This window comes from Saccopteryx bilineata, chromosome 1, assembly GCF_036850765.1.
Source record: "Saccopteryx bilineata isolate mSacBil1 chromosome 1, mSacBil1_pri_phased_curated, whole genome shotgun sequence".
Lineage (NCBI taxonomy): Eukaryota > Metazoa > Chordata > Mammalia > Chiroptera > Emballonuridae > Saccopteryx > Saccopteryx bilineata.
Genome location: NC_089490.1, coordinates 263,746,303 through 263,769,114, shown reverse-complemented (window position 1 = coordinate 263,769,114; position 22,812 = coordinate 263,746,303). Strand labels below are relative to the sequence as shown.

The 22,812-nt window shown below is 39.8% G+C and overlaps 1 protein-coding gene across 4 annotated transcripts in view; it reads left to right on the top strand.

Moving 5' to 3' along the window:
- NLN (neurolysin) overlaps nt 1–22,812 on the top strand; it is a 107,816-nt gene that overhangs the window by 32,473 nt on the left and 52,531 nt on the right. For 3 of the 4 annotated variants that reach the window (XM_066242115.1, XM_066242131.1, XM_066242107.1), the window contains exons 2-4: nt 9,968–10,227; nt 14,763–14,911; nt 21,551–21,658. In XM_066242115.1, the coding sequence (XP_066098212.1) occupies nt 9,968–10,227; nt 14,763–14,911; nt 21,551–21,658 (517 nt within the window). The remainder of the gene's footprint in view (nt 1–9,967; nt 10,228–14,762; nt 14,912–21,550; nt 21,659–22,812) is intronic. The other variant, XM_066242125.1, reaches the window with a different exon arrangement.

Genomic DNA, 22,812 nt, shown 5'->3' with positions numbered 1-22,812 from the left:
TCCCATTGTGGTCTTCATTTCTGATATTGTATTTTCATTTCTGATTGATTCTTTTTTATTATTTCACCTTCCTTTTTTTATATTTGCTATCTTTTTATATAGGTGCTCGTTATGTCTATCTATTGCTGTTCTAAAATCTTTGAGCATCCTAACAATCATTATTTTAAACTCTGCATCCAGTAATTTGTTTATATCTGACTTATTCAAGTCCTTTTCTGGGGATTTCTCTTGAGTCATTTGGGTTGAATTTCTCTGCCTTCCCATTCTGTCTGTGTATAAGAAGATCGTGGCCACAGGAGTCAAAATCATGTTCGTTTGATAAATAGTTTATGGAAACAAGAACACACATTTGCCTTTTTATAATGTTGCCTTACACATTTTAAAAATAAATCAATCGTACTCCTGATGGTTGGGTGGCACAAGGACTTACATGAACATTTGTACTACTCAAAGGGTTAATCCTCCTCCCCACCATATGTGACTCTGGGCAAGTTCTTAACTTCTCTGTTTGAGTTTCCTCTTGGGTAATACAGTAATAACCACAGTGTCTGCCTCATGGGTTTTTGAGAACTGAATTAATAAATGGAAAACACTTCATACAGTGCCTAAATGCACAATACATGTTAGCTATTAATTATAATATTTTTATTTATAAGCTCTTAAATCATCTAAACACACAAGCACATACATCTGTGGGTAGATATACACATGGCATCAATTATTAATTTGAGTGGTTAGGGGATTGAAGCACAGGTACCATTCTTAATTTTTTTTTTGTTTTAGAATAATGGCATAGCTATACCAGAGTTTATTTTCAAAGTCTTGAATTTATATTTCCATTCTTGATTTATGTGAAATATTGCTTAAATATTTTTTGATTGGTGTTCAACAAAGAAAGAAAAAATTTTAAATACTTACTTGCTAAATCCCAAAAGTTCCTGAGTCTGCATACATAGTAGATGGACATTAGCACAGAAAAACACATTTAAATAAGAAAAACTACTGCTTTAATTCATAATATGCAATACAATTATGTCTTTAATACCTAACTTTATTTTTCTATGATATAATTACTTAAACAATTTAATGTTTGAAAATATAAATTTCATTAAATCTGTAACTACTCAAAAACAAATAAATAAATACAGGAGCAGTGAGGATTTTTTCTTCTATATATTTACTTTTTATTTAGGATGTGGTTTTCTTTTTTCTTTTTTTAAAAATTTTATTTAGACAATTTTAACGGGGTGACATTGTTCAATTAGAGTACATAGATTCAGAGAAAACATCTCCAGATCATTTTGACATTTGATTATGTTGTATACTCATCACCCAAAGTCAAATTGTCCTCCGTCACCTTTTATTTGGTTTTCTTTATGCCCCTCCTCTCCCCCAACCCCACCCCTCTCATCCCTTCCCTCCCCCTGGTAACCACTGCACTTTTGTCCATGTCCATGAATCTCAATTTTGTGTCTCACCTATGTATGGAATCATACAGGTCTTAGTTTTTTCTGATTTACTTACTTCACTCAGTATAATGTTATCAAGGTCCATCCACGTTTTGGTAAATGATCCTATGTCATCATTTCTTATGGCTGAGTAGTATTCCATAGAATATATGTACCACATTTTCTTTATCTAATCTTCTATAGAATGGCTTTTTGGTTGTTTCCATGTCTTGGCCACCATAATCAATGCTGTGATGAACATGGGGCTGCATGTGTCTCTACGTACCAATGTTTTTGAGTTTTAGGGATATATACTCAGTAGAGGGATTGCTGGGTCATAAGGTAGTTCTATTTTCAGTTTTTTGAGGAACCACCATACTTTCTTCCATAATGGTTGTACTACTTTACATTCCCACCAATAGTGAATGAGGGTTCCTTTTTCTCCACAGCTTCTCCAACACTTGTTATTACTTGTCTTGTTGATAATAACTAATCTAACAGGTGTGAGGTGGTATCTCATTGTAGTTTTGATTTGCATTTCTCTAATAGCTAGTGAAGATGAGCATCTTTTCATATATCTTTTGGCCATTTGTATTTCTTCCTGGGAGAAGTGACTGTTCATATCCTCTTGCCATTTTTTTAATGGATTGTTTGTTGTTGAGTTTTGTGAGTTCTTTGTATATTTTGGTTATTCGGCCCTTATTTGAGCTGTATTTGAAAATATCATCTCCCATTTAGTTGGCTGTCTGTCTGTTTTGTTGTCAGTTTCTTTTGCCATGCAAAACCTCTTAGTCTGATGTAGTCCCATTCATTTATCGTTGCCTTCACTTCCCTTGCCTTTGGAGTCAAATTCATAAAATGTTCTTTATGGCCAAGGTCCATGAGTTTAGCACCTATATTTTCTTCTATGTAACTTATTGTTTCAGGTCTTATAATTAGGTCTTTGATCCATTTTGAATTAATTTTGGTACAAGGGGACAAACTGTAGTCAAGTTTCATTCTTTTGCACATGGCTTTCCAGTTTTCCAGCACCATTTATGAAAGAGGCTTTCTTTTCCCCATTGTGTGTTTTTGGCTCCTTTATCAAAGATGATTTGACCATATACATGTGATTTTATTTCTGGGCTCTCTATTCTGTTCTGGTCTGAGTGTCTATTTTTCTGCCAATACCTTGCTGTTTTGAAGTCAGGTATTGTAATGCCCCCAGCTTCGTTCTTTTTCCTTAGGATTAGTTTGGTTATTCAGGGTTTTATATGGTTCCATATAAACCTGATGATTTTTGTTCCATTTCTTTAAAAAATGACATTGGAATTTTGATGGGAATTGCATTAAATTTGTATATTGCTTTGGTCATTTTGACTATATTTATTCTTCCTATCCAAGAAAAAGGAATATACTTCCATTTCATTGTATCTTTTTTTACTTCCCTTAACAATGCTTTGTAGTTTGCATTATATAGGTCCTTTACATTCTTTGTTATGTTTATTCCTAGGTATTTTATTTGTTTTGTTGCAACCATAAAAGGGATTATTTTTTCAAATTCATTTTCTGATGTTTCATTGTTGGCATATAGGAAGGCAGTAGACTTCTGTATATTAATTTTGTATACTGCAACCTCACTGTATTGGTTGTTTCTAATAGTGTTTTTTGGAGTCTTTCAAGTTTTCGATGTACAGGATCATATCATCTGCAGAAGTGAAACCTTTACTTCTTCTTTCCCAATATGAATGCCTTTTATTTCTTTCTCTTGTCTGATTGTTCTGGCTAGAACTTCAGCACTATGTTGAATGAGAGTGGAAAAAGTGGGCAGTCTTGTCTTATTCCTGATTTTAGAGGAAAAGTCTTCAGTTTTTTTGCCATTTAATATGATGTTAGCCGATGGTTTGTCATAAGTGGCCTTTATTATGTTGAGATATTTTCCTTCTATTCTCATTTTGTTGAGTGTTTTAAACATAAAATGATGTTGTATTTTATCAAATGCCTTTTCTGCATCTATTGATAGGATCATGTGGTTTTTCTTTGTTTTTTGTATTTTATCAAATGCCTTTTCTGCATCTATTGATAGGATCATGTGGTTTTTATTCTTTGTTTTGTTGATATGGTGTATTACGTTAACTGTTTCACATATGTTGAGCCATCCTTGTGATTCCAGGATGAATCCCACTTGATCATGATGAATTATTTTTTTAATATGTTGCATTCGATTTGCTAGTATTTTGTTTAGGAGTTTAGCATCTATATTCATTAGAAATACTGGTCTGTAGTGTTTTTTTTGTGTGTGTTGTCTTTGCCAGGTTTTGGTATGAAGGTTATCTTGGCCTCTTTATTTTTTTATTTTATTTTATTTTTTTTTTCTGAAGCTGGAAACAGGGAGAGACAGACAGACTCCCGCATGCGCCTGACCGGGATCCACCCAGCATGCCCACCAGGGGCCACGCTCTGCCCACCAGTGGGCGATGCTCTGCCCATCCTGGGCGTCGCCATGTTGCGACCAGAGCCACTCTAGCGCCTGAGGCAGAGGCCACAGAGCCATCCCCAGCGCCCGGGCCATCTTTGCTCCAGTGGAGCCTTGGCTGCGGGAGGGGAAGAGAGAGACAGAGAGGAAAGCGCGGCGGAGGGGTGGAGAAGCAAATGGGCGCCTCTCCTGTGTGCCCTGGCCGGGAATCGAACCTGGGTCCTCCGCACACTAGGCCGACGCTCTACCGCTGAGCCAACCGGCCAGGGCATCTTGGCCTCTTTAAATGTGTTTGGAAATATTGCTTCTTCTTCAACTTTTTGGAAGACTGAGCAGAATAGGAACCAAATCTTTGAATGTTTGATAGAATTCACTAGTATAGCCATCTGGCCCTGGACTTTTATTTTTTGGGAGGTTTTTGATAGTTGTTTCTGTTTCCTCCCTGCCTTGTGGGTCTGTTTAGGCTATTTACTTCTTCATGACTCAGTCTAGGAAGATTGTATTGTTCTAAGAATTTATCCATTTCCTCTAGATTGTTAAATTTGGTGGCATATAGTTTTTCATAGTATTTTACGATAATTCTTTGTATATCTACAATATGATAGCTGTGGTGATTTCTTTTTCATTTTGGATTTTGTTTATACGAGTCCTTTCTCTTTTTTCCTTAGTGAGTCTTGCCAAGGGTTTGTCAATTTTGTTGATCTTTTCAAAGAACCAACTCCTTGTTTTATTGATTTTTTTCTATAGTTTTTTTGTTCTCTATTGTATTTATTTCTGCTCTTTTTATTATTTTCTTTCTTCTGCTGGTTTTGGGTTGCCTTTGTTGTTCTTTTTCTAGTTCCTTAAGATTTGATGTTAAGTTGTTTACTTGGGCTCTCTCTTGTTTGTTCATATAAGCCTGTAGTGATATGAACTTCTCTCTTATTACTGCTTTTGCTGCATACCAGAGATTCTGATATGTTGTGTTGTCATTTTCGTTTGTCTATATATATCTTTTAATCTCTGCTTTTATTTCTTTTTTGACCCACTCATTTTTTAGAAGTATGTTGTTTAATTTCCACATTTTTGTGAGTTTACTTCTCTTTGCAATTGAATTCTACTTTCAAAGCCCTATGGTCAGAGAATATGCATGGTATAATTTCAGTCTTTCTGAATTTTTTAATGTTAGTTTTGTGGCCCAACATATGGTCAGTTCTTGAGAATGTTCCACTGGAGAAAAATGTATACTCTGGAGTTTTGGGATGAAATGTTCTGTAGATGTCTATCATATCCAATTGTTCTAGTGTTTCATTTAAGGCCAATATTTCTTTATTGATTTTCTGTTTAGATGACTGATCTAGAGCTGTCAGTGGTGTATTGAGGTCTCCAAGTATGATTGTATTTTTGTCGGTTTTTATTTTTCGATCAGTTAGTAGATGTCTTATATATTTTGGTGCTCCTTGGTTTGGTGCATATATATGAAGAAGTGTTATGTCTTCTTGACTCAGTGTCCCTTTTATCATTATGAAATGACCATCTTTGTCTCTGATTACCTTTGCTGTCTTGTAGTCAGCATTGTTAGATATAAGTATGGCTACACCTGCTTTTCTTTGGGTGTTATTTGCTTGGAGAATCGTTTTCCAACTTTTCACTTTGAATTTGTTTTTATCCTTGTAGCTTAGATGTGTTTCTTGAAGGCAGCATATACAGTTGGATTTTATTTTTTGATCCTCTCTGCTACTCTGTATCTTTTTAATGGTGAGTTCAATACATTTACATTTAATTTTTTTTTTTTAAAGAGACAGAGAGTCAGAGAGAGGGATAGATAGGGACAGACAGACAGGAACAGAGAGAGATGAGAAGCATCAATAATCAGTTTTTCATTGCGACACCTTAGTTGTTCACTGATTGCTTTCTCATATGTGCCTTGACCGCGGGCCTTCAGCAGACCGAGTAACCCCTTGCTTGAGCCAGTGACCTTGGGCTCAAGTTGGTGAGCTTTTTGCTCAAGCCCGATGAGCCCGCACTAAAGCTGGCGACCTTGGGGTCTCGAACCTGGGTCTTCCGCATCCCAGTCCGACGCTCTATCCACTGTGCCACCGCCTGGTCAGGCCATTTACATTTAATATAATTATTGACACTTGTGGGTTTCTTATTGCCATTTTATATATTGCTCTCTGATAGCTCTATATCTTGTTTGGTTCTTCTCTTTTGTTTTTCTGTCATTTACTTTTGTTTGTTTGTATTCCATACTTCTTTCCTCTGTTTCTTTGTTTTTTTAGCCATGTGTTTCTGTCGTGGTGTTTTCAGGGGTGGTTACCATTAGGTAATAAAATGGATATATATCATATTCATTGTAGAACATTATCTCATGAGTGCTTCTGCACTCCATCCTCCTTTGCTACTATTAATCTTTGTCCTCTCCCCTTTTTGTTTTTGTTGTCAGAGATTAATCTTGTTTTTATTGTGATCTTATTGGAGCTTTTACTTGTAATTTTTTTTGTTTTGTTCTTTGTATCTGGTCAGATAACCCCTTTTAGTATTTCCTGAGGTGGAGGTTTTCTGGTGATAAATTCCCTCATCTTTTCTATATCTGTGAATGTTTTTATTTCCCCTTTGTATTTGAGGATAGCTTTGATGGATATAATATTCTTGGCTGGAAGTTCTTCTGTTTCAGTACTTTAAATAGTAGGATCCATTCTCTTTTGGCTTGTAGAGTTTCTGCTGAGAAATCTGGTGGTAGCCTAATAGGCCTTCCTTTATATGTTATATTCTTTTCCCTGGCTGCCTTGAGGATTTTTTCTTTGTCATTGGTTTGTTATAATTTCATTACGATGTGTCTTGGAGTGGGTCTGTTTGGGTTAAGGTAACTCAGTGTTCTGTTTACTTCTTGGATTCGAGGCTCTAATTCTTTCCACAAGCTTGGGAAGTTCTCATTGATTGAATATGTTCTCCATTCCATTTTCTCTTTCTTTTCCTTCTGATATACCCATTATTCTTATATTGCTCTCTCTGATGGAGTCAGACAATTCCTGTAGGGCTTTCTCATTTTCTTTAAATTTGTGATTCCTCTCCCCTTCTCTTTGTAGTATCTCTAGTTGTCTGTCTTCTATGTCACTAATTCTCTCCTGTTCTATTAGCTAAGCTTGTTACCTCATTTTTCAGTTCATTTATTGAATTTTTCATCTCTGTTTGGTACCATTTTTTTGTAGATTTTTTTGGTACCTTTTTTGTAGTTTCAATTTCCTTGGTGAAATATTCTTTTTGTTCATTGAATTGTTTTTTGTTTTGGGTTTTTTTGTATTTTTTTTTCTGAAGTTGGAAACGGGGAGGCAGTCAGACAGACTCCTGCATGCGCCGAACCGGGATCCACCCAGCATGCTCACCAGGGGGTGATGCTCCGCCCATCTGGGCCATTGCTCTGTTGCAACCAGCACCATTCTAGCTCCTGAGGCAGAGGCCACAGAGCCATCCTCAGAACCTGGGCCAACTTTGCTCCAATGGAGCCTTGGCTGCAGGAGGGGAAGAGAGAGACAGAGAGGAAAGAGAGGGGAAGGGGTGGAGAAGCAGATGGGTACTTCTCCTGTGTGCCCTGGCTGGGAATCAAACCCGGGACTCCTGCACGCCAGGCCGACGCTCTACCGCTGAGCCAGCCGGCCAGGGCCAAGAAATAATTTTAAAAAGTAAAATAAAAATGGGAAAGATACAGTGAAAAAAATGAAAATTCTATAATAATTGGAACAAAAACTACAGAGAACAGGGAGCAAGAACTGAGGAAAAATGACAAAAGAGATTAAAAAATGAAGTAAAAAACATGCAAAATGCCACAAAGTAAAATATGAATCCAAAATAAAATAATTTGTTGATAAATGATGATCAAATGAGAGAAAAAAAGAAAAAGAAAGAAAGGTAAAGGTTTTGAAATGAAACCCTCATAAAAAATTAAGAATGAAAAATGTAACAAGTATGGATAATGAAGTTCAAAAAGAAAAGGAAAGAGTAAAAGGAAAGAAGATAAAATTACCAAAATGGAAAAAAAGAAGTTATAAAAAATGTCATTTTTTCCCCCTGGTTTTGAGAGGTAGCTTCTTCCTTTTTTTTTTTGACAGGTGGCGCTATACTACAGGTTTTGCCCCTGTGGGGCTCTTGAGCAGAGATTTGCTGTTGTGTCGCTATGGCAATGATGTAGGCTGGGCCTCAGTTTTATTAGTAGGCAGAGCTTGTTAGGGCTCAGAGGCTCTGACAATGGGAGTCTCAGCTAGTTTTCCAGGTGCCTCTTGCCACATCTCCCTCACCTGAGCTAGCAACCTGGGGACTTAGCTGTGAGGTCCGCCCCAGCCACTGCTTGCAGAACAAGAGGCTCTAAGAGCAGCCAGGTCCTTCCTCCAGTAGTGTTCAAAACACAGTTCTGGGTAAGGCTGTGCCAACCAGAGCTGCCAGCAAGAGTAGGCAGGGCTGGGAGCCGGTTGCAGATCAAGCGCCTTTCTAAGGGCCTCCGGGCATGTCTCATGTGCCTCAGCATTTGGCAGGTCTAATCTCCACAGGCTTCTCCCTTGTGCACTGTTTGGTAGCCCTCAACAAGCCACATGTGTGCCCAGCCCCCACAACTTCAGCAATGCACACAGAGGTTTGCTCCTGCCCACTTAGGCGGAGAGCACCTGTGATCTCAGTCAGAGCTGAAATGCAGGAATGCACTTTGAAACCTGTATAGGCCCTGCAGAGGAACCCTGCCCAGACAGGTCCAGGCCTAGGTATCCCGGCCCTTGTGCACTTCCCGTGCTGTTGGTCGCAGAGCCGGTACTACACAAAGACACTGGCAACAGCCCATGCAGATGTCCACCACTGATAATCTCGGGCTATTACCTCCAGCCAGCAAGCACACGTGCCCACTCCAGAGGTACCAGGTGGAGCCACTCGCACACCGCCAGGAGCACACAAAACTGCCAGTGCTGGCACTGGCTCCCGCGGGCACCCCATACCAGTAACCTTTGTTGGAGTCTGCCACCCGTTCTCGCCCAGAGTTCGCAATCTCAGGCCAAGCCACTGTGCTTTCTCCTCTGCTTGATCATCCACCCTATCCCAGCCTCTTCCCTCTGCCCCAGACCCTCCGTTTCTCTCGGTTCCAGGAGAAAGCAGCCCTTCCTAGATCAGTGAGGAAAGTGGAATACTCCGTTCTCCGTCTTATTTCCTTCAGAGTGAATTATATATTCAGCCACCTTTTCGCCCAATCATACCTTTGTCTGGTGTGTGTATATTTCAGGTGCTCCTGAGATATTTTCTCTGTCTTTAGTTGTTGAATTTGTTGAAATTTCAAGGGGAGAGATCGGGAGCACCTCTCATGGCGCCATTTCTCTGACGTCACTCCAGATAGTTATTTTTTATTGAATTTTTTATTGTTACAGAGTTCTTGCACTACCAAATCATGCCTGAGAATTCAAAGAAATAAGTGGTACAATGGACAGCCTGTCTACCCATTGTACAGTATATTAAAACATGACTCATGTGCATTTGATAATTTCCCAATCTATTAAAAAGTTCTAACGAGCTGGTTTTAAATCTCCTGCAGGTCTTCAGATTTCTAGTATATTATGCCAACTCAACTCATTCCTCAATAATGTAACCTTCAACAAAATTTTGCTAGAAAAAAAATGCATACTTTCCAGGGAAAATAGTGGCTCAAGGTCCAAGAGATTTGTTAAAGTTTTTGGTTCCCAAATGAAGTCGTCAGTTTAACCAAGAATCCCTTGTTTCTCACTTAATCATCCAGCCTCTCCTTGGCTTACTCACCCAAACACATCAGGCCTCCTGCCTGCCATCTCACATAATACCAAAGTTATTGCCCAGAAATGGTTAGCAGGTCCTGTCAGGATATCCCGTAAAACCCCCCTCCCCAAGAGTCTGATTCCTGCATTGACACTTTTACACGAACATTGAGTTTTGTGCATATGAGTTCACCTGAAAGAAACTTGCTCAGTTTATTAAAAAGTTATTTTTAATTTAAACTTAATTAGATAGTATCCCTTTGTATGTTACTTTAAACCAACAGAAATGCCTAATTTTTATTCTTTTTTCTGATTCTTCTTAGGATTGGTGGTTGCAGGGTTTTATTCAGAATGACTTTAGGAAGAGAAGTGATGTCTCCTCTTCAGTCAATGTCTTCCTATACTGCGGCTGGCAGAAATATTTTAAGATGGGACCTTTCACCAGAGCAAATTAAAACAAGAACTGAGGAGCTCATTGTACAGACCAAACAGGTGTACGATGCCATTGGAATGCTTGACCTTGAGGAAGTAACTTACAAGAACTGTTTGCAGGCACTAGCAGATGTAGAGGTGAAGTATATAGGTGAGTAGGATGCAATAGCACATCACTGTTTCATTTTGTGGGCGTTGGAAACCGGTTCATGTATTCTGTCTTGGCAATTTGTTTTCCAATTTTACAAGACATTGATTTTTACATAATGATTAATAAATTGCTTGGAATTAAATTAAGATTTACAATTTTTATTATGTTGGCAAAGGTGCTATAAAATGTACACTCTCATTACAGCTTCTTTCTGGAGAGCATTGGCAGTATATATGAAAATATTCAAGAAGTTTAAATCCTGGCCTAGTAATTCCATTTCTGTGCATTTGCTCTAAGGATATAATCAGATACAGTAAAGAATCTGTATAAATTCATGTATAAACAGGTACTCTATCATAATAAAAGCTTGGAAACAACCCCTGAGTATCAACTAATAGAATGACTAAATAAATTATGATACATTCACCCTCTGGAACACTGTGCAGCCATTAAAATTATGTTTAGAAGCAGTATTTAATGACATAGAAAAAAAGACATAGAAGGAAAACCAGTATACATTTTTAATAATTTAATAACACAGATTTTAATAATGGTTAATATCTTGGGTGAAGAGTTTACAGTTGATTTTTTACTTTTCTCTATTTTTAATTTTTCCTACACTTAAAATATATTACTTTTATTATGTGTGTTAGATGCTTTGAGTTATAAGAAATTAAAATTCACAGTAGTTACCTTTCTGGGTTGGATGTATTCTGTAGGATAATTATGACTGAACAACCATGGCTGTGTATCCAGGCTTCATAAGAACATAGTACTATATCTGTCAAACTGGTTATCATAAACATTAGTATGTCTTCTGGAATTAGGTAGGTTGTTCAGTATCCTCCACAGCACTAGTGACCTGGTTATTGCTTTATCCTCTCCAACCCCTCAACACCAAGAGTTCCCTACCATATGTCTTACCATAATGGGGACTTGGCTACATTCTCTGACCTCTGCTCTTTCAGTTTCTGCCTCAACTACTAACTGCCTCACTCACAATGGCCACTGAACCTTGCTACAAGTCTTATGTTTAAGCTTAATAAAAAAGATCTGATTGGTCTCTGTAGTTCAAGTCAAAAGGGATGGGTTGGTTCCCATTCAGCAGAGCTTTCCCAATAGGCAATTCCATATGCACTTCCCACCCTGTTTGTGGCTTGTCCTTGCTTCAGATACTCACTTCTTCAGTCACTTATGGCCAAGATGGTGTGTCAGCCTGGTAACTTAGACACAACAAATATAAAAACTGGTGGGGAAATAACAAATGAAATATTTTTTAAAGAATTATCTTTTTCCCCAATACTTTCTTTTTTTCTTCTTCTTCTTTTTTTTAATTTTCTGAAGCTGGAAACGGGGAGAGACAGACAAACTCCGGCATGCGCCCGACCGGGATCCACCTGGCACGCCCACCAGGGGGCGATGCTCTGCCCCTCCGGGACGTCGCTCTGCCGCAACCAGAGCCACTCTAGCACCTGGGGCAGAGGTCAAGGAGCCATCTCCAGCACCTGGGCCGTCTTTTGCTCCAATGGAGCCTTGGCTGTGGGAGGGGAAGAGAGGGACAGAGAGGAAGGAGGGGGGGGGTGTGGAGAAGCAAATGGGCGCTTCTCCTATGTGCCCTGGCCGGGAATCGAACCCAGGTCCCCCGCACGCCAGGCCGACGCTCTACCTCTGAGCCAACCGGCCAGGGCCCAATACTTTCTTTTTTTTTTTTTTAGCAAGATTCAGAGAGACAGAGAGAGAGAAAGAGACAGGAAGGGAATAAGAGAAGCATCAGCTCGTAGTTGTGGCACTTTAGTTCATTGATTGCTTCTCATATGTGCCTTGACTGGGGGACTCTAGCGGAGGCAGTGACCCCTTGCTCAAGTCAGTGACCATGGGCTTAAGCCAGCAACCTTGGGCTTCAAGTCAGCAACCTTTGGGCTCAAGACAGTGACCATAGCGTCATATCTGTGATCCCACACTCAAGCCAGTGACTCTGCACTTAAGCTGGATGAGCTTGCACTCAAGCCCATGACCTCGAGGTTTTGAACCTGCGTCCTTAGAGTCCCAAGTCGATGCTCTATCCACTGTGCCACCACTTGGTCAGAAATCCCCAATAATACATCTTTTAGATATACTTTTAGTTTTATTATGTTTCTTCTTACTCCCCCATAAATTTATCTTTGTGGATTAATCATCCTTAGAATAGGCTAACTTCCCCTTATCTGTGTATGTTCTCAGAGTTCGTTCTGCCTCCAGCAAGAGCTATTAAAACCCCACTTGTCTAGTGTCAGGTACTGGACATCAGCATTGTTTATAGTTTGGCAGCCTGAGTGTAAGTGTGGTTTCAGGTCTTTGTGGCAAAGTAAGGAAGGAAATGGTATCCAGTATTATTGTTTGTTTAAGAATATGTTTCTGATTTTAGATTTCTGTATTTTATGCTGCCCATTTAAGTTCCTGAGCAATTTTATCCCTCTTAATATCTTTTTGCGCTCATTTTAAAAAGTTAACAGAAATTATAAGTATACAGTCAATTATATCACTTAAGTGCTGTATTAAAATGTAAATGTTTCGGCCCTGGCCGGTTGGCTCAGCGGTAGAGCATCGGCCTGGCGTGCGGGGGACCCGGGTTCGATTCCCGGCCAGGGCACATAGGAGAAGCACCCATTGCTTCTCCACCCCCACCCCCTCCTTCCTCTCTGTCTCTCTCTTCCCCTCCTGCAGCCAAGGCTCCATTGGAGCAAAGATGGCCCGGGCGCTGGGGATGGCCACTTGGCCTCTGCCCCAGGCGCTAGAGTGGCTCTGGTCACCGCAGAGCAACGCCCCAGAGGGGCAGAGCATCGCCCCTGGTGGGCGTGCCGGGTGGATCCCGGTCGGGCGCATGCGGGAGTCTGTCTGACTGTCTCTCCCCGTTTCCAGCTTCAGAAAAATACAAAAAAAAAAAGAGAAAAAAAAAAAGTAAATGTTTATTCTTTAATTAAGGTACATAAAATTATATACTAAATCAACTCCTAAAAAATAATTATCTAGTTTGATTTTTTAAAACACATTATGAATTTCCCTGGCCAGTTTGCTCAGTGGATGGAGCATTGACCCAGCATATTGCTGTCCCTGGTTCAATTCCTGGTCAGGGCACACAAGAGAAGTGGCCATCTGCTTCTCTCCCTGTCTCACTCTTCTTTTTCTCCCTCTTCCCCTCCTGCAGCCAGTGGCTTGATTGGTTTAAGCATCAGCTGGGCACTGAGGATAGCTCAGTTGGTCTAAGCATCAACCTCAGGTGCTAAAAATAGCTTGGTTGATTCCAGCATCAGCCCCGGATAGGGGTTGCTATGTGGATCCCAGTCAAGGTGTATGTGGGAGTCTATGTCACTGTCTCCCCTGCTTTCACTTAAAAAAAACACGCATACATTATCAACTTATTTAGAATTTTTGGCTATTTCTTTATACCTTTATTTTTAACGACGATTTAAGAGAACTGATAAGAATAAGGTAGTTTGTCTAACTATACAGTTTCTTGGTATATATAGGATAGGTTTACTGTTTACCATATATTGCATGTGTAAACTTGACCTATTTACAATACCTTGATAAAGTACTATAGATAAAGTAAAAATGTGTTTATTGTCACAGCATAACCATACCCATCACTATAAACCATACTCATTTGGTTCTATAGTATGGGTTATTGACATATAGTATGAGTTATTTAATTGCCCAGTTAAAGTCAAAGTACAAGTACATGAAAAACTCAAGAACAAACTTTAAAATGTGAAAATTAGAGTAGACTACATTAGCACCTTCATTTAACAGGAATATTATTATTCTCCCAATATTCAGCTCTTACTGGATGTGTCTGCTGAGTTTCCTGGGAATCTTCTGAACTTATATGGGACTCTTTATTTTTTTATGAATGTTTGCATTGGGGGAAGGTTTGTAATTTAGATTTAATTCTTTAATAAGTCTGTTGTAAAGGTTAAGAACTTCTCTTCTAAATAAAAGTAATCCTTCTAAATTGGTGTGCTTATTTTTAAACATCTTCGGTCTCTGCCCTCCCCCCAGCTTGCACTCTCTACTTCTGCAGGCCTCCACTGAGCTCTTCCCCTTGCCCCACCATCCTCAAAGGTCCAGCCTTCTCCATGAGCTGCTGCATAGTGCCCAGCCCTTGGCATTGCTGCCTTTGAGTTACTCTCCCATTTATTTGACAACTAAACCACTCTGTCCTGTATTGTTTTTTATCCTTTATGTGCTGTTCCCCACCCCCATCCCCAGATTATAAAATGCCTCAGTGTGAGAACTATGTCTATCTTTCTATACTCCCAGCTAGAAAATTACACCCAGAGCATACTTAATAAGTGCTCAGTGCACACCCTTATTGTTCCGAATAATGCCACTGGGACTGCAAAGCCCTGCATTAAGTGCTGCTTTTGATAGGCTTAGGAACTTTTACAGAAAGTATAAAATGAAAAACTTTTATTAGGATAATCATTCATCTAGATAGGAGGTATTTTTCTTAATATTGACTGACGAGTCCTTACAGTTTTCTCCTCTATTAACAGTGGAACGAACCATGCTAGACTTTCCTCAGCATGTCTCCTCTGACAAAGAAGTGCGGGCAGCAAGTACAGAAGCGGACAAAAGACTTTCTCGTTTTGATATCGAGATGAGCATGAGAGAAGACATATTTCTGAGAATTGTTTATTTACAGGTAAATGATGTTATGAATTCTTTTAAAAGGAAAATAATCTACAATAAAAAGTAAAAACCTTTGACCCGCAATAAAAAGTTACTTCCCTTTTCTCCTCCCCCAACCCCTAGCAACTGCCAATCTGCTTTCTGTCTCTGTGGATTTGCCTACTCTGATTATATCATGCAAATAGACAGATGGTCACTAGCCTTAGTGTGGTGATCACATCATAAATGTTGTATCACTATGTTGTATACCAGAAACTAATATATTATATGCTAACTATACTTCAATTAAAAACATTTTTATGGTATTTCAATCTTAATGTTATTAATTGAGTCTAATGTCTTTGTTACGATTCTACCTTCTCTGAGTCATATGAATGTTATCAGGATATGGGAGGTTTGTCACTTTAGATTTTTTTTGTTATACCTTTAAATTTTGTATATATTGTGGACTGACCCCGCTAAGTCCGGGCACAAATTGTTGCCTGTATAGTGACTAGACAGTAGACTAGCTCCACATAGTGACCTGTTGAACTCCAGCACAGTTTTCAGATTTGTATATCCACTAGGTCTGGTTCACTTCAGGATTTTACTGTAGTCATTTATAGTGGTTTCAGATTTGGTCCCATGTTTCCCCCTCTAATGGAGTCGTTACTCTCATCCATATGGGTTACTGTGGGACATTGTTAGGAGCTTTCACAATGTCTGTTAAGGCTACATCAGAATAATAATAATAATAAAAAAACTGCGGTGTTTGTTTATGCACTGGAGCTTATTTGGTAAATTTAGTTACCTTTAAATACCTTCTTTGACAAATAATTATGTTTATTTGGGCAGTGTTTTTGTAAAATTTAGAACTATCAGTATCAGTTTTCTGCTAGAATTGGACACTTTAATAAATGGTGAATCTCCTGTTCCAGTTCTGATAAAGATTTCTCAATTGTTGGCTAATAAGCCAGCAAAGATAAAAAAGGTTTAACAGATACTCTTTCCAGCCAGACTGGTGAGAAAACAAGTCCAGTGTCTCCATTTTAAAATGATGCAGACATATAATACGTTCTTCCCGTGGCCTGCTCGGTAGTAAGTACAGAAGAGGGGTTCTTTAGTGAGATAGAGTCTGGATTATGTGAGCTACATTGGGAAATACAGGTATCTGTTGTAATATTAGTTATATGTTTTTAGAGCTGTGGGCTTTGGTCCTGCCAGTTCATCTTAGCCAGTTAGTGATTTAAACAGGAGAGTCTTACCGTTACAGTGTAAATGAATAGATCCTGGGATTTAGTATTGTAATGTACTCTTAACAGTCATGGAGACCTAGTGCCAAAATAAAATACAAGAACCTGTTTCTTAAAACCATGGCAGAAAAAAGAGAGAGAGAGGAGGAGGAGGAAGGAGAAAGGGAAACAAGGAAAGAGGAAAGGGGGAAGAAAGGGGGGAAAGGGGGATGGAAGAAAACTATGTCCCAAATTCAGCATGGTAGTGGTGATTCCCATTGCTTACCAAGCCTTCTGCCATTTTGAACTGTATTGAGTCCAATCATTGGTCAAAATAAATACTTCTGACTCTTGCACCTTTGTCAAGCTCTTAAAAGCCTAAGGGCACCGTACAAAGCATCGACTACCTTGCATTAGTTTCCTCTTTAGACAGGTACCCCTCTTTTGTGCTTCCCAGGTACTTACCTTTCTTTTTATTTACCACATGGTAGACATTATTTGCTAACATATCTTTTCTTTTCCATGTGAGTTAGAGCACCTCAATGATATTCATCTTTGTTTTCTTGGTACCTGGTGTAAATAGGCTCAGTAAATGTATGTCAGATGGATCTGAACTAGCCCCAATTAAAATGTGTCTTCAGGCCTGTTGGTTCCCCACTCCCAGTGCCTTCTTTCTGCCTGTGAACCTGGTGATGGTATATTGAGCTAACAGTCAGCAGGCACACATTTCGGCAGCCCTTCTATCCGAAATTTAGACAGTTGCCTAAGCATGTCCTCTTCATAATAATAGGATAAAAACCTAACAGTAAATGTACTGACTGAAAAATAGGACCAGAAAAAACTGCAAATGTGGCACATTTAATTAAACAAGTTATACCTTTGTGTAAGCTTTTGCAATAATACGATCTGAATTACCATACTCTTGTCTTATATTTCTCTAGCATATTTGAAGTTTATGAATCAGTTTCTCTAAGTGATATTCAGAGGAGTATACTAGGTTAATCCTCTGAGTTCTTTTAATAATATTGTAATTTCTACTTTGTATACACAATACAAAAATCCCACTTAAATAAATTTTTATTTACATATTTTACTAATTAGAAATGTGAAGGTCTTGTGAAGTAAAGGACAAAATGTCATGGGACAGAACAGGAGGATTTCAGGAAAATTAAGAAAATTTTTCACCTTTTTATTATGAAATACCAAAGAATTGTGATTTAAAAATGGTAATGTAGTTGTATGTCATATTGGCCAAAGTACTAAACTAAGAATTTGAAGAATTTATTTCTACCCCTATTTTTACCATTAAATAGTTGTGTGACCTTTGGAAACTCATTTACCTCCAGTCTGTAAAATGAGTGTGCATGATACAAACATATGTATAAGAGTGTGTGCATGTGTATGTGCGTGCGTGTTCACACTTAAACAAAAACTCTTTGTTACAGGAGGAAGTTAAGGAGGAACTAACTCTTGTCACCGCAGAGATTTAAAAAGAGCTCTGTTGTCAGGTTATATATATATTTGAAAATTACTTTAGAGAACTTTATCCCCCTTGCACCCCCCTACTCCTAAAGAGGAGAAACTTCACCCCAGACGGTCTGAGACAGGGTTCCGATTCAGGTGCATTAAGGTCTTGCTCAGGAAGGAAAGTGCAGCTGCAGCAGGGCGGTCTAGAAGTGTTGACCAGTTTCCTTTTAGAAAATCCTTGGGCTGTAATTCTGACCTTGCCTGGCAGGTATAAGGGAGAATATTATGATCTTCTCATAATGTCAGGAATGTGCTTCAGAAGCACATTTTAGAAGTGCCTTACTCCTACCAGAGAACTCCGGAGATTTCCCAAGACCTCTGAGTCTGACTGGCAAAAGGGGTCAGGTTACAACTGAGTCAGATTTTTGTTGTGTCATTTTTTGTGGCAAGGTACATATTTCAGTAACAGTCATATTTTCTAGGCCTAATTCAGGAATGGTTTTTCTCAAAACATCCTTCCACCTGATTACACTTGTATCACCCATTTGGAGGTTAAGTAGTTTTACCAAACCTAGACCGTGAATTTGGAGTTTAGTATGCTGAATATATTGCCAAGCTTTCTGAAGTAGCAGCCCAGACTTAGCAAGTACAGGCACACCTGATGTGAAAGTCCATCCTGAGTGTGGAGTAATTCTGTTTACATCAGTTGGTGAGACTGGCGATGGGCCTCTGTCCTACCCCAGGAATAAATGTGACCGGGTGAACCCCCAGCACCCAAGTACCCACACTGCTGTCCCTGTGTGCCTGGCTCCTCTCCTGGCTTACTGCCCTGCCGGGGAAGGCCCTCACTCTCCACCTCCACCTGCTCACTTGGGTCCTTCACAACGTATCCAGCTCTTGCAGGTCCTTCTCTTGAGTGATTTTTTTCCTCTTCCCCCACTGCACAGCTCCTGCCTACGATCTCCCTAACCTTATAACTTCCAGGATTGCCATGCCCCACACCTCAGGACAGACTTCCTGGCACTGGTCAATCCAGCTGTGATCAGCTTGGTTAATCATCACATCCGCGAAAACGCTGCAATTTGAACTGCTAGCCATCCCTGAGGGAACCAGCTCATGGCCGTTATCTCCCAGCCATGCTGAGTTTCCTCCCATTGCGGACACCTGCTGCTGAGATCCCAGGGTGTGCCAAACCAGCCAGAGAGGGTTCCAACTCCAGTCATGCCAGCAGGCTCAGAAATGCTCCACAGACGTAAAAGGAGATTATAATGGAAAAAATGACTCTAATTATTCTCTGCCTCCCCTGAGAATAAAGTCAGAGGAAACTGTGAGTAATGTATGCACAAGTGCTTTACTACTGTGACATAACATTTTTTTACTGGTAGGCAAGGTGAGATACAGATTGTTGTACCCTCAGTTAGAGTACAACTGTATTTATCTGCTTCATGTAAAAAGTTCCTGGCCAGGTAGCCCAGTTGGTTGGAGCGTTGTCACAATATGTCAAGTTGTAGGTTTGATCTCTGGTCAGGGCACATATAAGAATCAACCAATGGCCTGACCTTTGGTGGCACAGTGGATAAAGTGTTGACCTGGAACACTGAGGTTGCCAGTTCAAAACCCTGGGCTTGCTTGGTCAAGGCACATATGAGAATTGATGCTTCCTGCTCCTCCTCCCCTTTTCTCTCTCTCTCTCCTCTCTAAAATGAATAAATAAAATCTTTAAAAAATAAAAAAGAATCAGCCAACAAATACATAGATAAGTGGACCAACAAATTGATGTTTTTTTCTCTCTCTAAGGTTCAATCAATAAAAGAAATTTTTAAATGAAAAAATTACAGAATTATTGCAGGAAGAGCCTTGTGCCAACAATCTAAAAGGCTGACTCTAAAGCTAAGATCTAGCCTGACCAGGCAGTGGCGCAGTGGATAGAGCGTCGGACTGGGATACAGAAGACCCAGGTTCGAGACCCCAAGGTCACCAGCTTGAGCACGGGCTCATCTGGTTTGAGCAAAAGCCCACCAGCTTGAACCCAAGGTTGCTGGCTCCAGCAAGGGGTTACTTGGTCTGCTGAAGGCCCGCGGTCAAGGCACATATGAGAAAGCAATCAATGAACAACTAAGGTGTTGCAACACGCAATGAAAAACTAATGATTGATGCTTCTCATCTCTCTCCGTTCCTGCCTGTCCCTGTCTATTTCTCTCTCTGACTCACTCTCTGTCTCTGTAAAAAAAAAAAAAAAAAATTAATAAAAGTATAAAAAAAAATTTAAAAAAAATTTAAAGCTAAGATCTAATTAGTTCTTTTAAAGATCTAATTAGTTGGGCTGGACCAGGTGGCAGCACAGTGGTTAGAGCATTGACCTGGGACACTGAGGACCCAGGTTCAAAACCCCGAGGTCACCAGCTAGAGCGTGGGATCATAGACATGACCCCATGGTCACTGGCTTGAGCCCAAAGGTTGCTGGCTTGAAGCCCAAAGTTGCTGGCTTGAGCAAGGGGTCACTGGCTCAGCTGGAGCCCCCTGTTCAATGCACATATGAGAAAGGAACCAGTGAGCTACTAAAGTGCCATAACTAGGAGTTGCTGCTTCTCATCTCTCTCCCTTCCTGTTTGTCTCTCGCTAAAAAAAAAAAAAAAAAGAAGGAAAGAAAAAAGAAAAAAATCTAATTAGTTGGGAAAATATAAAGTTCAGACCTGGGTCTTTCATGGAGAGAGTGCAACCAGAGGTCTCTAAGGCTCTTGAGACAGAGGTCCCTCATTGACTTTCAACCAAATTGAATCTGTTACTCCTCTGTCTAGAGTTCATTTCCTCCCAGGGACCACAAACTGACCAGCCTTCCTGATGTGCTATTTATATTCAGCCACCTGTTTTGAAGAAACGTCTGGTATTTCTCTACCTAGCGATGGCCAGGGAAATGTTTTCTTTTCCTTCAGGGCCCTTTGTTCTCTTGAGCAAGGTTAAAACATACCATCCAGCGTCCTTCCTCTGTGCGCCATGCTGACTCATTTTCCCCAGATACTTGTTCAGACCCAGCTTGCTGTTGTCCCCTGATCTTGCTTGCCAAATGACAGTAGGCATTTTTAAAGTGTTGGAAGCCGCCTGACCAGGTGGTGGTGCAGTGGATAGAGCGTCAGACTGGGATGCGGAAGGACCCAGGTTCGAGACCCCGAGGTCGCCAGCTTGAGCGCGGGCTCATCTGGCTTGAGCAAAGAGCTCACCAGCTTGGACCCAAGGTCGCTGGCTCCAGCAGGGGGTTACTCGGTCTGCTGAAGGCCACGGTCAAGGCACATGTGAGAAAGCAATCAATGAACAACTAAGAAGTCGCAACGCAACGAGAAACTGATGGTTGATGCTTCTCATCTCTCTCCGTTCCTGTCTGTCTGTCCCTGTCTATCTCTGCCTCTGTTAAAAAAATAAATAAATAAAGTGTTGGAAGCCTTTGGCTGAGGTTTTTATACAAATGTCCATTTTTGGTATGTTGGCAAAAGAGTCCCACTCTCCATTTGTGTGGAATTGGCCCTTTATTTTTATGCCTGCCTCTCAAGTGGAACTAGGTTAGCAAATGATAGAAAATTAAATCCAGATGATATGTGATAAGGACTATATTTTATGAAAGAGATCAGTCAGTCATGAAGAATGCTCAGAATGAGATTATGCAAATGTTTCTATTATCACACTTTCAAATGGTACAGGCACTCTTTTTTGTTTTGGGGGGGGCGGTTACTGGCACTCTTGATTCTGATGCAGGGAAAGGCACTTCTGGTTAACTTTTTATTTATTTAATTTTTCTGTTTTAAATGAGCAGAGGCTCACTAAAGCGTAAAAGAAATTAGGTCCTCAGGAGGGGCTGCCTCATAATAGTCTATGTGCTTCATAGCCCAACAGAGAAGAAGAATAAATTTGCTTTGGCCTGTAGTTTACAATTTACCCAGACACTGTTGTAACCGAATGGTTATCTGACTCTTTAATTTAAGGAAACCTGTGATCTGGGAAAGATAAAGCCTGAAGCCCGACGATACTTGGAAAAGTCAGTTAAAATGGGGAAAAGGAACGGGCTCCATCTTCCAGAACAAGTACAAAATGTGAGTTTATGTTTGCTTTTCTTAGTGGGAGAAAAGAAGAATAAATAAAATGAAATGCAACAACAAAAACAGGAAATAGGGAAACACATTTTAAATATGGAAAATAATGCATAATAGTCCATTTACAATGTATTTGATGGTTTTAAATTCTGTAACTCCTATTCCCCTCATGGTGACTGAGGAACAACTGATAGTTTAATTTGTCTGTAACCCTGTCCAAATTTTATTTGTTTCATATGTGCTGGGCTTGTTTTCTCTGCTCTATCTTCATTCCCTGATACCTAGTCACAGGCCTTAAGAGTTGATTTGTATTTTCATTCCTTGGTCTTACAGAGGTAGGGCACTGGTATTAAAATCCTTCCAATGGAGAGGTTTAAAATCAGCACTTTGAAATGGAATACCCTGTGATTAATACATGTCTCTTAAATGTGGAGAGATTAGCTGCTGAAAACTGCTTCTAAAACTTTTTCTTTTGTCTAATGCCAGTCAGATCTTCCAATTTCAGAAATAAACTCAGCTATAGAATTAACTCATTCCTTGGAAAAGAAAAAATACTCATGATTTATTTCTAGGTGGTTCCTCTAGGCAGCACAACTAGAAACAAGTTTGAAAGAAATCCAGACCATGAACAACTAAGGTGCCACAACTATGAGTTGATGCTTCTCATCTCTCTCCCTTCCTGTCTGTCCCTGTCTGTGCCTCTCTCTCCCTCACAAAAACAAACAAAAACACCAGACCAAGTGATGTCAGCTTGGTAGACATACCTGAAGGCACCACTGAGATATGGGCACCTTTCTCCTACCTAAATGCCCTGTGAACGCCTTGTATTCTCCTCATCCTAGTTACAGGAGAAATGTGGCTGATCTCACTTGTCTGACTTGCCTTCCAATCATCAATTCTGTTCGATGCATAAACACTGTGTTAGTTAGAATGTGTTTGGTTCCATCTAACGACAACAGAGGAGATTTACTTGCTTGTATAACTGGAAGGTCCAGAGGTAGTTAGGCTTCATGGGCTAGCTAGTTTGATCCAGATGCTCAGTGTTATCACTGGCCACCTGATTTTTCTATTCCTCTACTTTGTTTTCTTCATGGTTACTGCTCTCCAAAGGTGGCTCATGTTATTTCTTTCTTTTTTTAAGTGAAGGAGAGAAA